The sequence below is a fragment of the Anticarsia gemmatalis genome, chromosome 23, assembly GCF_050436995.1.
Source record: "Anticarsia gemmatalis isolate Benzon Research Colony breed Stoneville strain chromosome 23, ilAntGemm2 primary, whole genome shotgun sequence".
Classification (NCBI taxonomy): Eukaryota; Metazoa; Arthropoda; class Insecta; order Lepidoptera; family Erebidae; genus Anticarsia; species Anticarsia gemmatalis.
Genome location: NC_134767.1, coordinates 9,299,220 through 9,316,818, shown reverse-complemented (window position 1 = coordinate 9,316,818; position 17,599 = coordinate 9,299,220). Strand labels below are relative to the sequence as shown.

The 17,599-nt window shown below is 36.7% G+C and overlaps 1 protein-coding gene and 1 non-coding gene across 2 annotated transcripts; both read right to left on the bottom strand.

Moving 5' to 3' along the window:
* Positions 1–5,012: 5,012 nt before the first annotated feature.
* On the bottom strand, positions 5,013–7,419 carry LOC142983065 (la-related protein 6-like). Its single transcript, XM_076129883.1, has one exon. The coding sequence runs from the start codon at positions 7,359–7,361 to the stop codon at positions 6,132–6,134; it is 1,230 nt and encodes a 409-aa protein (XP_075985998.1). The 5' UTR covers positions 7,362–7,419; the 3' UTR covers positions 5,013–6,131.
* Positions 7,420–14,500: 7,081 nt separating this feature from the next.
* On the bottom strand, positions 14,501–14,573 carry TRNAM-CAU (transfer RNA methionine (anticodon CAU)). The gene has a single exon. It is a non-coding gene; the product is annotated as a tRNA-Met (tRNA).
* Between the last annotated feature and the right edge of the window lie 3,026 nt (positions 14,574–17,599).

Genomic DNA, 17,599 nt, shown 5'->3' with positions numbered 1-17,599 from the left:
CAATTTTCGTCCTTTTAAACACTTCACTAATAACTTATCACTAAATTGTTTCTTAATTAACGCTGTCATGTAACCAAAGAGAGAAAGAAGCCTTTGCAATACAAAACACAATTTTTTCTATAAATTAACACTATACACTTCACCACGGCATATTCTCGGCATATATGACTTATACTTCATTTACTCTCGGATCCCATACCTATTTAGACTTTCAGGATCTAAAGGTCGCCAAAGTTCAAACCCCAATCGAGGTATATAGAACCGTTCACCGTTCAATCATCATTACTTTCAACCTACTTAGTGTTAATGAGTTAGGCCTAAGGCCTGCTCTGCTTACACCCTGGTGAGCTAGATTGATGGTGGTATATTCAGCTCCCACGTGGTGTATTATGTGAAACAGTGTCATTGTGTAGGTGACTAGTGCGGATTGTACGCGGAGTGCAAGGTTCTGTACGTTTTAGCTAGTAGTGTGAACAAAAATATGGTCTAGATGTCTAGGACTGAGTTATCCAGGCAACTGTTGGAAAAAAGATTGTTCGTTGAAAGCATTTGAAATGAAGCTTTGAATAGTTTTTCAAAAAAATGTTTTTTTTAGATAATCTTTCTGGTAAAAGAATGAACTATAACATTCAATGATAATACTTTCTAAATGAATTAGGGACATTCTACTTTACCTATTGTTTCACAGAAAGCGCATTTCTATAAGGAAATGCGAATTCAAACAATAAGTGAAATGGTTAGTCCAGAAAACGTTATATGAGGTACTATTCAAATAACTTTAGAAAATCCCAACTCTGATATAGTACCTTCCATTTTATAAAACCCAATACTAACCTTCAATTGACACAAGAAACTAAACAAAAACAATTCCATTTCCTACCACTCACCTAAAACTGACCTACATACATCGAACGTCTCAAATCAGAACTAGTCCATGTTTCCATACATTTGTTTCACTGAACTCTAACAGCTGTTCCCAATAACACAATAGCTCGGTAACTAGTTATCCAACTAACATAACGGTTATAGCATAACTGCTTTGAACAAAAACTTGTTGCTATGTGCTCTATAGGTCATGAAATGTACTGAATATTGATGGTGTAGAGGTAGGTCGAAGCTGAGGAGCTCGTGGCTTAGTTAACAACAGCCGCGCGGATCGATCTCTGAGGTTAAGCTATGCTTGCTGAGGTGGTTCTGTGGATGGGTGACCATCTCATACATATCGACTTCATCCGTGTTTCGGAAGGCACGTTAAATTGTGGGTCCCGGCTGTCATTTTCAAAGATCTTTGACAGTCGATGACAGTAGTCAGAAGCTTGAAAGTCTGACAACCAGTCTTACCGGCGGGTATCGTGTAATAATCCAGGTAACTGGGTTGTGGAGGTCAGATGGGCAGTCGCTCCATGTTATTATGAATGGTTTATGAAATACACCCAATTTTCGAAATTATCAATTTTAGCCCCATGTTATAGGGCGAGCCTATCGCCAATTATACTTCTTTTTATCCGTAATTTATATTTCCAAAAATGTTCATTTTGCTTCCGTGCAAGGGTTTGATTCCTACATGTAAAAATATGTGCGTGATCTATAAACAGATTTTCGGGTCTGGTATATTTTGTTTGTTGTTTGTACGTTTGTGAAAGTCTCCGCTATACACGATTACTACCTAGTACAGGAAATGGCAAATCTTTTGCAAAAGAAAGCAAGAAAGTATACATCTTACAGCGAATCATGTACAATAGTTATAATAGTTGCAATACCTCCACTTCAGAATCATCAGGTCTCAATATTTGTTCAAACTTGAAGTGCATTGGTAAAATCCTGATGAGAAAATCTTCGGGTGATCCATCGAAAAATGTAATTCTTCTTATAGGCTTTCGATTTGCACGTTTGTAAGAAGCCTAAGACAGAAAATACACCTAATCACGAAGATATTAGTACGTAGTAGTAATAATTTAATGTTTCTAATAAACTAATATTTAAAAAATTGAGGTAGTCATTACGGAACAAATTGTTTACTATATATTTTGTAATATAAATCAACTAATTGAAGATGTTTTCTACCAAGTCTCCTTGGGGAAAACCTGTATTATTATGTTTTCAACAAAAAACTGGATTAACTCTTAGTAAATAGGAAATACAACGAACTTTGTTGTCTATTATCATTAAATGTAGGTGTTGTTATAAAAAGTGGTAATTGAGGAAGCGCGTTGATGTCTTTTTATTCAAATTTATTTGTGAACATTTTTATTTTAGGTATTTTTGTTTAATCATTGTAAACGATGTTTCTTGTTAGATTATGTTGAAGTACTTATATTTGTTATTCTATAGTATAGTATAGCACGGTAGATGTGAAATAAAATTACCGTCAAGAATAAAATATGTAGTTTTATTATCAAAACTGTGACTTGGTTATATCTGATTTATTTATTTTCTGCTAAGTATTGGTTACTTACTTGATATCAGCTACTTTAGCAGACACATACTATGCCTAATCATAGTGGCTCAACTTCTCTAACATAAGAAAACATTGCCTGAAAATTGAAATTGCCTAAAATGCCCCTTTTTATCAGTATAACAACATGTATGGTTAAGCGGCAACATTAATAATTTAGACCAAAACCTTAATCCAATCTGTATGTAGAAAATAAAGATTTTCTACAGTCAATTAGAACTTTTCGGTATCCTTAATCATAACGATATATTATAATATATTTCAATTCCAAAAACTTAAAAAACAATGTCTCAAACATAACTTTAATCTGCATTTATACATAAAATACTTCTCTCTAAACAACTCCTCTACCTATAACAACTTAGTATCACTTAATATTCAAATAATCATCTCAATACATACATTACGTACATAAATCATGTACAATATGTACATAAGGTACATATACTGGTACGTAATGTCGTAATTACTATGTAATGTTTAATTTAACCAAGTAATTGTTTTACGTAAGGCTACTATTTGAAAGTGAATGCAATCCTTTTGTTTCTACATTTATTATGAAAATTTCATTATTTTATGAAATTAATCCTTATTAAAATACTAATTTCAAAAAAACAATTAAGAAATAATTTTGAAGTTGATACGTTTCTAATTTCTGGTGAAATATTTTGAGTTGTAGTTAAGATTTTAGTAATAGATTAAATTAACTCCTTAACACATACAATATACCAAATCGTGCTGGGCTCCAGACGCATTTTCATTTATAATTCTAAGTAAATACCTGTTTATTAATACAAACCTAGGAGTCATATTTTTCAGCTCCTTTGGGTTGATTTCTGAAAATAAAAGTAGGCTTCATTTAGCAACGGGTCCTTTATCTTCTGTCAGACTGCTCGACAAGGGTGTCGTCCCCTAAATAGAAAGGGCTTTAGTCCACCACGCTGGCTAAGTGTGGGCTGATACAACACATATTTGTTTATGTGTTTATTGACATATATACAAAAAGCATACAAACGTACTCATTGTTTGAAACATTCTCTTATACCTATATAACTATATATCCATACATAAAATGACCCCTTTCATAGGGGAAGGCAGAGAACTTCACTTGGTACGATCCTTACAAACTCCCTTAGCTTCATTCACACCCATACATCTTGTCACTTAATTTTCACATTATTTATGTATGAATAAACTCCATAATTTATGCTCCAAACCTACCTCAAGATTATGAGTCAAAAGTCAAATAATTATTTAAATTAATTCAAGAAATAAATCCTTAAATATTGACAAACAAACATAGGAAGTTAATTGTAATAATATACATAAACCAACTCGATTAGCAACTGTAGAAATCTTCTTCTTATCGTATGGTTAGTGGTCAACCTAGTGTCAAAGTTGTTCAAGCCGCTCGAAGGCCTTTGACGTAGCTTAACGACTGTTATCTTGATCGACAACAACCGGGACCGACATTTTACGCGCCCTCCGAAGCACAGAGACGCCCAGCTCAAATACCACTATGCGGTCACCCATCTATAGGATGACCGCGCCAACGGTTTGCTTCACCCACAGATCGTTGTTAGACCGGTGAGCGCAACTGGCTATGGGCGCCTCATATATTATAAACTGTTGATTAAATTAACATAAATTGTAAATATCCTTATGTCTTGTGAAATGTTCCTTCTTTAGTTTGATGTTGTTTATTTACCAATAGTATATAAATAATTAAATAAAAAATATTCCTGTCGTAACTCATTTACTTTATTAATATTACTAGCTTTTTCCCGCGAATTCGTCCGCGTGGTTTGTGACTTAGGACAGTATCTTCATACAAGCTTCCATCCCCTATTCTATCCCCTTGGGGGTAGAATTAACTAAACCCCTAAAAGTGATAAACTTCCTCTGGAATAGTATGTCTCATTAATGACAACTTAGAAAAATTTCAGCTGAATCTGCTCTTACTTTTGTGACCTATTATAGCAGTATTCTTTTTCAAAAGCCTTTGTTTGAGTAACTTAGACTCTAAATAGATCCTCCGTCTGCATATGATAGGGATTCCTCAGATACACTGTGTGTTTTGTTTTACGTCTGGAATGGCGATACTTTATAGATTGGAGGAAGTAAAATGTATGATTTTACATATTTCATCTACTAATATTTAATTTTAGACTACTTTTAATAGGTTTTCGACATTTCTTACCTAGAATTCTTGCTTATAAACGTAAGTTAAAAACTTAATGTTTAAAAGAACTATTCATAAAAAGTATCCTGTTTCCTCTGCAAGCAAAAAAGAACAGCAACAAAGCGAGTTTATCAACCTTTTTGCTCGCACATCCCAGCAAAACCTCTTCAATACAGCCTGTCTTAATCATTAGTATTCTTACTGCGGAATCTTCAAGGACTTGTAAACATTTTCTATTTATAACTGGTCGGTAGATAACTACATTAATAGCATTTATACCGATATTCTCGTACAGTTAGGTAACCTGTCAAACCGTGAGATCAATCAGTCAAGGTGACCGCTAACTTTCCATCTCGAAGGTCAATCAAACAACTGTTTATCCAAAAAATCTTATAATTACATTTAAAAATAAAATCATCTCAACTTTAATTAAAATACACAGAGGACATCTGACGCAGCCGATGAAATAACCCGCCGAATACAACATATAACAAGCTATATAACATCTATCTATCAGATATTCAGAAAGCTATTTCTTCAGCCAGTCACCATGCTACTTATTATAAAAAAGCGAAATAATTGTGCCGTTACAAGCTTATGGCGTAACGCTCCTCTGCTCAGTAAAAATAAATAAAATAAAAAAAACGTAAAAGAGATTGGGTTGCGCAACCCGTACGCTATCTACATTATCATCACATGGACCTTACAATAGAACTTATCGAGAGTTAACATGAATGGCGCGACTGACTTAAGTTAAAAAATGACTTAATTATACAAAAAAAATACGTGAAAAAGTTAGCCATAGCGCGTCGCGGTGTGAGCGGAGTGTTAGCGGTTACTTTTACAGGAAACCAGCGCTCGCGCACACTTACAATGTGTGCTATTACTTACGCAATACATTCTACAACTGTCTGTTTTCGCTCTGTTACTCCGCTCAGAGGCGGCGGCACACTGCATGCGATGCGATCTCTATCTCGAGCTTGTCTCTCATCTAACTTTACATTCACTCTCGCAAATCGCTCGCTTTCGAGACAAGAATTGATGTTATTGAGATAGACATCGCGTCGCTCGGCCGCTGTGCCGCCGGCCTCACATGTGATCTGAACATGTAACGCGCCCACAGAGTCTACAATCGCATTAAATGTCGATTTTGCGTGATCGTTTTGTGCTCACAACTCTGACATAACTCGAAATGAAAACTCGACCGCGACGCGCGCGCTCGACGCAATAAATACGCGATATAAATATAATGTACTAATAAATTACAAATCGTGATTACGAAACTAAACACAGCGTTCCGCGACTTACGAACTAGACGAGCTTATGATCACATTTACAGAAGGTAACTCAGTTTGTGACGAGGAGAGCTCGCCGAGCGGAACACACGCGATCGAGCCGCTTCCTCGTGCGAAGTAGATTAAAAAACCAGCGGGCAGAACGTGAAAGGCGGTTATCCAACGTGATTAGAAAGGTGTCACGGTTGGCGGCCGCTTTCTAGCGCGAGTACAGCGCGAGGTCGGAGATGCGGCGCTGGCGCGCGGCGGCGTGGAAGCCGCGCGTGCCGTCCGGCACCAGCGGCGCCCGCGGCTCCCAGCGCGGCGCCCCGCCCGAGCACGACACCCGCCGCCCGCACTCCGCGCCCGCCACCGAGCACCCGGACAGGCGCCGCGCCAGCCAACCATCGGCGCTGCCGCCGCTGGCCGCGCTGCCTGTGCTGGCAGCTGAAGCACGCCGCGATCCGCAGTACCACGACACGCCTGAGTCTGAGCTGTGGCTGCACGTGGACACGCGCCGCGGCACCCACGTCTGGATGTCCTGCGCGCGCGGCGCGAACACACCGCTGGAGCTCCGCCGGTAGAAGGGCGCGCCGTACCGGTACTCGTACTCCGGCTCGGAGCCGCTGCAGCACGACGAGTACTCGCACTCGTGGCGCCGCGGCACCGCCCGCCGCACCGGCGCCTTCCTCTTGGGCTCTCTGGGAACTCCGTTCAACTCGTACACACGCATCCCTTCCTCCTCAGAGCTCTGAAGGCGGAGCGCCTCCCTCGCCGCCTCGGACTCGGTGAACTCTACTAACGCACACACACAATTAACCAAACTGGGGTTCTTGTTGAGGAACTGGCGCACGTCCGCGGGCACGGGGTTGCCCGGACGCAGCACCCTCACTAACGCAATCTCCCCGCAGCTCGCGAACAACCTCGACACGTTCTCGACAGTGGGCCTGTCGATGGGCATCCTCACTGCCACCACGGTCCGTGAGGGAGTCGTCTCGTCGTACGCCGGCAGCGGATCTATCCTACGCAACTTGGTTCCCAGATCGTTGATCTCCAATTTCGTGGATCGTTTGAGCGCCTCGGCGACCACCCTCCAGTCCTTGGTCAAGTGCTTGACTCGCTTGAAGCTGGAGATAAGCTTGAGCGACACGTACCCCTCCTTGTTCCTCCGCACGTGCTTGAGGAGGAAGGCATCTTTCGTGATGTTGGCGTCGGAGAAGTAGAACTCGACTTGTGCGACGATGCGGTGGGCGAGCTCGTCGTCGGGCGGGCTGTAGGGCGGCTCCTGCGCCTCGGCGGCGACTTCGCAGCCGGAGTCCTTGCCTCCGCCCGAGCCCGCCTCGGAGGCGGTGTCGGACAAGTCGGCGTGGTCGTCGGTGGACGGGCGGCGGTCGGTGGCGATGCCCTCGTCGGGCTCGGGCAAGGCCTGGCTGGGAGGGGTCCCCTCCATGTTGCGATACGGACACTACACTATTGCATAACACGCGTGCGACTCGCTCGGTAGCGCGGGACGGACTGCGGGCGCGCGGCGCGCACACGCCTCTTTTATAATATCGGGGGGATGTGCGAGTAAAAGGCGAAGGCATTCGGAAATGATACGAGATGACATTGCAGCGGTGCACACTTGCGTCGATACAATTAGCATGTGGACTGATAATGAGCCGTAATGTATGGAACGAGGTTATTCTTGTGGACTAATATTGGGCAGAATATCACGCAAGTTGAGGCGAGCGAAGGCGCGTCGCACGCAACGTATACACGCACCGTACACCGCTATGTATGTGTGCATTCCTATTTGGTATTATGATGATAATTGTTGCAATTATTGCTCGATATTTATGAGTTGAACATTCGATAATGGTGCACACTTGTGTAGTGGAAATCGCGATGTTTTGATGTTCGATTGTGTTGTGTGAGTGTGTGTGTGCAAGGTCTGGGTGAATCGATGTTTTGTTAATATAATATCACGAATCTGACGTGGTTTACGTAACGTTGTTATCTCGGCTCTAAATGGCAATAACATGTAGAAACAACATAGTAATTAGTACAATTCAGTTAGTATAGTATAGATAAACACATATTTGCACTTTCTGTCCTATTGTTAGTCGGCCTCTGTCTATTTTCAGTTGTCTGCAGTCTGCATGTTGTCAAGATCATCTGGAACTATTTTGTTGATAATTTTCATTAACAATTTGGCTTAAAACTTCTTAATGTTTTTAAACTCTCGCGACTAGTACACATAATATTATAATGCAACGGGTCTTATACGCGATTGAAAATTTTTAAAGGTTAGGATACCTTATTTGCTGCCCGACGTTTCGATCGCATTACAACGACCGTGGTCACGAGCTGACTCTCAAATTTTCAATCGCGTATAAGACCCGTTGCATTATAATATTAAAACTTCTTGTTTGGATTTTTTTTTTGATATCAGATTTGAGAAAGCATTATGTGGAGCTATAAAAGCCTTAAAAATATATTGGTTTCGTTTCCCGCACAAATATTTGTTCTAACCAAAAAAAGTTATTTCATGTCTCGTTATACTAATTGTCCGTTGTTTGTATGTTTGTAAAAGTCCATGAGACACAACAGTAATTCTTAACGTGGGTCGTGTTTAAAAACATGATATCTTTCATTTTAACTGAAACAGTTGAATCTAAACTTAGCGAAAGAAAGCAGTTTTAAAATAAATTGTGCATAACAAGTATTCTGGAAAAACCACAGCTTTGTTTTTTTTAAGTTTACGTTAAAATATCAGTAGCTTATCAACTAACCTAAAAAAAGATATTCTCGATTTAATCTGTAGATATGTATGTATGTTATATTAATATAACGCAGTAACAAGATCACGCAATCACCTTATTTAATTCATTACTATGTGCAGAATAATTTGAAGGCTTCCCTCATCAATTAAATATAACGTACAGCAATAAAAACTATAATTATTACTAGTCTCAAAGTCTACGTTCGTGGGGTTTTCCGACCGCAAACATGAACGTATCAATCACGAAACTTGAAATAAACTTTAGTCATGATTTTCTTGTTGTTCATCCACATCAAAGTTCTTTCAGGAACACTATGATATCTATACTAATATTATAAAGCTGAAGAGTTTGCTTGTTTGTTTGTATGAACGCGCTAATCTCAGGAATTACTTGTCCGATTTGAAAAAATCTTTCAGTGTTAGATAGTCCATTTATCGAGGAAGGCTTTAGGCTATATATCATCACGCTACGACCAAAAGGAGCAGAGTACCAGTGAAAAATGTTACAAAAACGGGGAAAATTTTGACCCATTCTCTCTTATGTGACGCAAGCGAAGTTGCGCGGGTCAGCTAGTACTATGATATTTTGTTTACTTTTGCTCCGTAAATAGCAATAGGATCATTTCCTATTGCATGAGATTAACTTCTAATAACGAAACACGGGTGTGTTTCAAACATTTTAGAGTATAACAGGCGTACTATAAACTATCGACAAATTTTGTACAAAATCTGATCAACTCCAGAACAATTATTGTTATGCAGACTCAAGGCCTCACCCCTTCCTCATTAGTAAGGGGACCTTTGTCCAGCAGTGGGACAGTTGGGCGGCTACAAAAAAACGTTTTAAATGTCAAACTCTGGATACTTATTAGTTGCGACTGTAAATAATCGCGCTACTGAACCCACAGTAACTTTTGGTAATGGCATAGAGACTGTCATATTTTCCTTCGACGTAATATTTTTATGAAATGTTTCAAAGCATTTATCAACAGAATAATTGAATATTAATAAAATCTTAACAATCTGATAAAATTGGTTTCATAATTTAATCAATATCTATAATTAGATTATTTCATTCTATGGTGTCCCCAATAAAGTTACAAAATACTTATTGTTTTGTCTATTTGTTGGGTGTGATCTCGAAAACTACTGGACCGTAAGTGATCGCTCTTTCACTATTATGAAGCGTTGCGCTTGCGTCACCACTCTTTGTTTTATTGGCGGTGTTACAATCATTACTTTGTTTCTTTATGTTTTGCGTAAAAGCGGATCTGTTGAGATTCGAGAAATTGAATTGTGGTGTGAATTCAGAGTTACTTGACCAATTTTGAAATGAAAATATAGATTTTGTGTGTTAAAGTTTCGTTTAGTAAACCTAGAAATCGTTAATGGGGCTTTGTTTATTAGCTTTGACAGTTATAGGCACCTGAAAGTCTGACAACCAATCTGGAGGAGGAAGAGTAATAAGTTATTCGGCTGCATCCGGTGAGACTGAAGCCGACTCCATCATAGTTGAGAAAAGGCTAGGCTGATACAGTACATTGACGCTAGGCACGGTTGTCTTTTTTGATGCTATATGATTTATCCCCAAGTTTATCTGGTTGGTTAATTAATTGTTATTCGAGTAGATTCCTAGATTAGCCTTAGGATGTCTGTGCTTTGGATGACATAAAATAACAAGTCCGAGTAGTTTTAATCAAATCTAAATCATCTTGTACTAAACAATAAAAGTCCCTTTACTTTCGATACAGATCTTTTCATATCATGCTTCAAACAATATAATTGCATTGCTATATGTATATCATAAAAAAAAACACTGATGTCTGCCTAAATATGTATTTTCAGTTACTTAGTACGACACGACAATCCGTCCGAGTGGATTCCACCGGTAATACTTATTGCCTATTGGCCATATTTTTGGGCTAAAACCTGTTAGCTGATAGAAAAAAACCTCAAAAAGAAGAACCCACCATTCTAGAAGTACACACTCCCACATTTCAGTACTGTAATTCGTAACGCGATTACCGGCGGCCGGTCACCCCACGTTGTGTAACTAATTGACTTAGTCAGGATTATGATCCAAGCTGTTTTCGTACAATCGGTACAGTGTTGTGCAACCCTATATAATTTCATGTTAAGTGGATGGCAGCGTAATTACTGAAAAACTGAAGATGCTATCGTGAACTAGAACTAATGATCTAAGTGAAATGCCAGTTTGAGGCCTGAAACAACTAGTAAATATTAATTACATGTCCCACGTCGAACTCAATTTACGTGTATGTAATTTATCTGTATTTTTTGTTTCGCTTTAAAAACAAAAGTATGGGTGATTTGTCTAAAATAAACTATTATTTAATTTAACAAATAATTCTCGTTTCTGTGTTTATTAATTAAAAATTAGATTATAGAACTTACTAGAGTAGATAGGTAGACTACTTGAAAATTATAGATTTTATTATAATCTTCTTTCTTCAGCATACTCAGATAGAAATAACTGCAAATTCCGCCTTGATATAATTTTTGGCTTGGAAATGGATCTCTCAACAACCCATGCACCCATAATAACGACGATCAATTATGAGAGACATGCACAAACCAAATTCAAATTCAAATTATTTATTGCTTACTAAGTTATATATGTATACAAAAGGATCTTATATTAGGGTAGTGACAAACTTAGTAGCCTTTTTCAGGCATTGCAATTTTTACAGGGTAGAGTAAGGTAAGTTATTTAAATTTTAACATTATGTCTAGTTTCTAGCTTCTATATAATATACACATTATTCTAAATTTATATTGCTTAAATATTATAAATGCAATTTTCATATTTTCTTATTCCTATTTCAAATTCAAATTATTTACTTAGTTATATATACAAAATGATCTTATATTAGGGTAGTGACAAACTTAGTAGCCTTTTTTAGGCATTGCAATTTTTACAAGGCATGGTAAGGTAAGTTATTTTATTATTATGTCTTAATTTTAGCTTTTATATAGCATACACATTATTCTAAATTTATTCTTAAGTAATATAAATGCAATTTTTATATTATCTTATATCTATATACTTATTAGAAGTTTGTGACTAGCTTAAAACTCTAGGTTTACATTTATGTTGCTTGCAATATTATATACTGCATTATACTACAGTAGGTAACTATACATTTTTTCTTATGACTATTATATTTTTGTATCAATACTATAGTAACCTTCACTGGTTATAGCATTGAAAGTTCTGTCACACTGAATAATTTCTCCCCTGTAATTCTTTCAAATGCAGCTATTCTTATCACCCTTCAATAATATACCTACTTACTACTAAATAAAATATCATCTAAGAATTTAAAATAGTCGCTCCATGTAAAATACGTGTATCCAGCTGCATCCGGTGAGACTGGTAACCGATCAAATATAAAATCAAATCATTTGTTCATTTAGGTCAAATGCTGACACTTATGATAGTCAATGATACAGAGAGTGAATTTACCGCCAGTTCGGAAGGTAGGGCCAATGAGAAGAGCTGGCAAGAAACTCCTGGCCACTCTTTTTAATCGCCAAAGGTTTTAACAATATTTGGAAGAAAGGCTAGGCTGGTAATTTAAAAGAATCTTTGTACGTTCCGCCATGACACAATTACGTGTCCAAATAACTAGGTTACGTCACGTAAGGCTTCATATTGATTTATTGACGGCGGGATTATAACACGCTTCCGTGAACCGGGATTGTGGGTAGCGGTTTTTCAGGCAATTATGTCATTACGTAATACATAGGTGTAGATAGAAATACGTAAGTTGTTGAAACTAGTTTTTTTCTCTTTATAAAGACTTAAATGCATGAACAAATAATTGCGTACTGTTATTAAAGATACTAATTTCACATTTCGAAAAAGCGCCACCTAGTGGCTCTTTTGCGCATAATTACGGTTAAAGATAATAAAAGTACCTATTTAAAGCAGCAAATAATATTCTTTAATTTCTGCCTTTTCCCATGGAAATAAAGTTCTTTATTGTTTTGATCCATCCAATAATGTATTTAATTTTAATAAATCTATAAACTAATACAGTTTAAATCAAGCCTACCTTGGTAAATAATAGGTAGTTAGTGGAACCTAATAGATGGATAGAGATACCAATAACCAGTTGCGCTCACCGGTCGGTAAACAATTTGTGGGTTAAGCATACCATGGCGCGGTCATTCCATAGATGGTTGACCGCATAGTGGTATTTGAACAGGGCGTCTTCGCCCTTCGGAGGGCACGTAAAATGTCGGTTCCGGTTGTTGTCTATTAAGATAACAGTCGTTAAGCCACGTCAAAGGCCTTCGAGCGGTTTGACAATCTTTGACTCTAGGTTGACCACTAACCATACGATAAGAAGAAGACTTTATAGATTATCTCTAGCCAAGTTCAAGTTTAAAATAGACCTCTATCAACAATTTCCATACATTTTCCTGTAAACAAGAAATAAACAAGGAACTGCATTATTATTCAGCACAACACAACGACGCGACGCCGCGCTAAGGTCATGTGCCAAGATCTCGGCCGCAGTTTCGCGCCATTTCGACCACCATCTTTGTTTACCTGTCAGTTTTGAATATGGAAAAGTTTTGTTCGGAAACTGTTTCGAGAAAATTCTTTTTTTTTTGTAGTATGTAGGTATGTATTAAAAGTGTTGGTTATTTTTTTTATTATAATAATTTCTTCTTATCTAATACTTTTTTGTCCTTAATATGCGACGGATACAGAAGCAAGGACGTTTCATAATAAAAATAAGAATTTTCTGTATCGTGGAATTACCTTATGTCTGAGCTACGTCCCCTCGGCGGTTAGGTTAGAGGTTCGATGCCCGGCTAGTCAAAGTGTTATTGATTTTCTCTAAGACAATTGACAGAAATAAAGGAAATTTAATAAAATGCCCAATAAACCGCTTTAATCAAAGCCAACTCAAGTAAGTGACGCTTTTTTGGTCTCTGCCTACTCGAAAAAAGGTAAGAAGGCTTGATTTTACGTATCGTCATCATTATTCTTTTAACAATGAGCCCTTAACAACAAACAAACATGAAACATATATACAAAATGATCATTTCCCTTACTAATAACACACTCAATAACTACCTACTATACTCGTTAGATATCGTAGTTAATCGTAGTTCGTTGACAGCCAACCTTGAGCACTTCCTCTATTCTATACGATGCGTCGTTTAATTCATTTACCTTATAAGGTATTTGCGTGTAGGAAAGTGAACAGTATTCTATAAATATTTATTTTATAGAAGTAGGCTGACCTGGATGCGTTCCTGCATGGATGGCCAGACGCAACAATCGACCGAGGGGACTGGAAACTCAGGGGAGAGGCCTTTGCTCAGCAGTGGGACATAGAAACAGGCTAAATAAAAAAAAAAAAAAAAAAAAAAAAAAGAAGTAGGCAGTTTTGTCAGGTTAAGGAACCTTTGATGCGGACGTTACATAGATGGGTAGCCGTCTGTCTGAAAGTTGTTCGTAAGAAGGTAATAGAAAGAATATTATAAGTTTTGGTTTCCTAGTATATCGCAGTACAAATTAATATCGTCGGGTTAAGCACCCTTGGTGCAGACACCTTCTGGATGGATGGTCGTCTGTGTCATTCAGAAGGCACGTTAAATATTGGTCCCGATTGCTATCGAAATGAATCAAACTGTTTCAAAAGTCTTGTATACTTTTAGTAAAAACTACAGAAAAATAAATATTTTGTCGAAAATGTAACTAGAACAACGTAAAAATGCGGCAAATTGAACCAAAAACAAGTGTTATATTCGTAGTGATAGGAAAAGAATACACAAAAAGATATTGCCCCGGGTGAGGATCGAACTCACGACCTTAAGATTATGAGACTTACGCGCTGCCTACTGCGCTACCGAGGCTGTTGACGTGGCAGGCAAAATACTAGATTACAATCAAACATGACGTACAGAACATAAACAAAAAATTAGTTGTTTTTATTTTTTTGTGATGTTTTTTGTCAAGGCCATAGACTATAACAAATAGGTATAATAATAACTTTATAGTGATTTGATTCCTGTTTTTTGTGGCGTTATAGTTTTTATGTATAAATTGAAAAAACAATATTAAAACAAACAATTAGCGTGGCGCAGTTAACAAAGTGATCGTCGGTCTTTAAGGTACCTAGTAAGTTCGATTTCCACGCGGAATAACTATTTGTATTTATGCAGAGGTTTATGAGTAAAAATGTTTATAATACGACTGCCTCTGTGGCGCGGTCGGTATTATATCCGACTGCCGATCAGGTTACATTCTCAGATCGAGCAAAATGGTACTGGTCTTTTCTTATTCGTATTTGAATACATTTCAATAGTAGTCCGGACTTTAGTCATATGCCTGATAAATGGCAATAGGATCTCCTCATACTTACACGGGCGAAACATGGGTGTATGTAAACACCTCTGCCTAAACTTTATAATTTTAACACACATACATAAAATAAAACCTGTTATGGGCTTAATTTTAAGTATGAACGTTAAAATTAAAAATTCGTCCTATACCTCCTATCTAGGTATCAGTATCTATGGCCTAGTTAAATATGTTATCTTCACAATCAAAGCCAGAAACAGGAACTAGTTACCAAAAGTACTTATCAAAGAAAATTCCTTTCAAGTATTAAACAACATAATTTTATAATACACCGTCTGATAACAATCTTATAACAACAAAAGCTCACAAAGTTAATAATAGCAACTTATTACATCGTTACTTAAGACCATTATCTTTATTATAAAATCATTACTTAATAACTATACGAATTTATCTTTAAATATATCTTTTTTAAACCATCCATTTAATAACAATAGGAAAAGATAGTAATAATCTTTTATCTTGTAAGACTGCTTCCTGAAATATGATTATTTAGCGTTATATAAACGTCTGGTAAGCACTTATTTATTAGATAATTTAGTTGTATTGAAATATGTACTTAAAAAACCTTATACTTACTATTCTAAAAGACATATTAAATTTATATTATTGAATAAAAATATAAATTTATTCATTACTATTGCCCAACAAACAATACACAATGTTTGTAAAATTACTTTAAAATTAATTATACTTAACTTAACTAATAATAGAAATTTCACAATTTCAATAATAAAATTGCTTTTGAAAATGAGACAACGTAATTTCTTTTCACTGGCCGATAAACTAACAAAACAAAAAGACTTAAACATTTAAGAACATCAATCTTTTTGTAAAATACAGATCAATATCAACCAAACAATTCGACATTACGACCATTTAAAGCTATCATATTTTCAAATCATTAATAATATGTTTAAAAATTGCATTCAATATGGCCTTGACATTAGCACTAGTAAACTCGTGACCGCACGTGACCTTTAACTTTCAGCCTATGAAAACTGACAGATATACTATCTAATAGCTAATAAATCGTTTGGATAAACTATTGTTATTAAATATGCATTATTTTGAGTTGTTGTTTTAATCTTAATTTATGGAAGTACAGTTATTAGCGTAAATATGTTTACATCCATATTTATATGGGCATGTTTTAAATGAATAGAAACAATCAAATTGTATTGTCTTCTGTTTCATCGCATAGATAGAATGCTATAGAAGTCATTTAAACACTTTCATACCATTTTTATGACACTCGAAACTTTGCCAAGAAAATGCCCTATGCGAAGTATCTAATACATGCATTTTTTGTTAGCTTGTACTGTCCCACTGCTGGGCGTGTCCAATTACTATCGAAAGCATCTTAATCGTCACTCCAGCGTTTTTTGGAGCAGCAAAGACAGCGCGGCGACGTACTTTTAAGTTTGTATGCACGGATTGAGTATCTAATATACCTAGTATTAAACCGAAAAGCTCCCAACCCCGAAGTCTCAGGTTTGATTCTCGGATAAGACAAAGAGTTATTGAATCTTACAAAAAAGGACATTTAATTACAGTATTCAATCATTTTTCTGCCTAGACTATTAAGTATAACTAGCGTGATGCTGCAAAAAATCTAAATGCGATAATAATAGTTGGTTAGTTAAACAATCATAGTACATTTATTTAATGCTCTGTTATTATTTGTACAGCATTTATTGAAACACGCAACTAAACACAAATAATTACTTGCTGGTTACTTTAAATGGGATAATAATAGTATTTTACTTATTAGCTTCTATTACTTAAAGAGTCTACCACGTGAACTTGTATTTAAGCTTTACAAGATTATTGTTAAAAAGTTTGATAAAGAAAATGTCCCAGAAACAAATTAACTTTTTGCTTAATAAATTGAAACAAAGTATTCGCATAGACGTAAGCAGAGACCAAAAAACGCCACTTGTGACGACGTGACTTGTGACGTGATCTATTCATATTTATTTTAATCTATAATATGATACATTTAATTTGCTTATTTTTTTCTTTTCTTTTCAAAAATAAGCACGTAGAAGAACAGTGGTTAACGTGGTCAGATCGCGGTAATAACCGTAGCGCCGCGTGTGGAGGTTTCAAATCCCACACAAGACAAATGTTTGTGTTTTTCTGTTCTTAGCCTGGTTTTGGAAGTATATAATAGTATATACTTAAGTATGTTTATCTATTGTATAGTACAAGTTCAGCTGAGTTTGTAATTTGATGACCGTGTGTGAGTTGCCGAAATTGTTTTATTTAGAAATACTTTTTTATCCATACAAAACATACAATATAGCTTTATACACTTTAATACAATATTAAATCGACTACAAAACAATGTAACAATATTACATAACACTGGTACGATATCTGATAGTGTGTAGGTGTAAAATTGGTAATCCTCCCGCAAAGGTTTCTTGTAATCGGATGATTGCGTAACAGTTGCTATCGCTGTACTTGCACCTTTAGGGACCGGTGGTAGAGCAGAAAACAGGAGTCGGAGAAG

Excerpts from the sequence above, each read along its gene's own strand:
- LOC142983065 (XM_076129883.1), bottom strand. The coding sequence starts at position 7,361 with ATGGAGGGGACCCCTCCCAGCCAGGCCTTGCCCGAGCCCGACGAGGGC.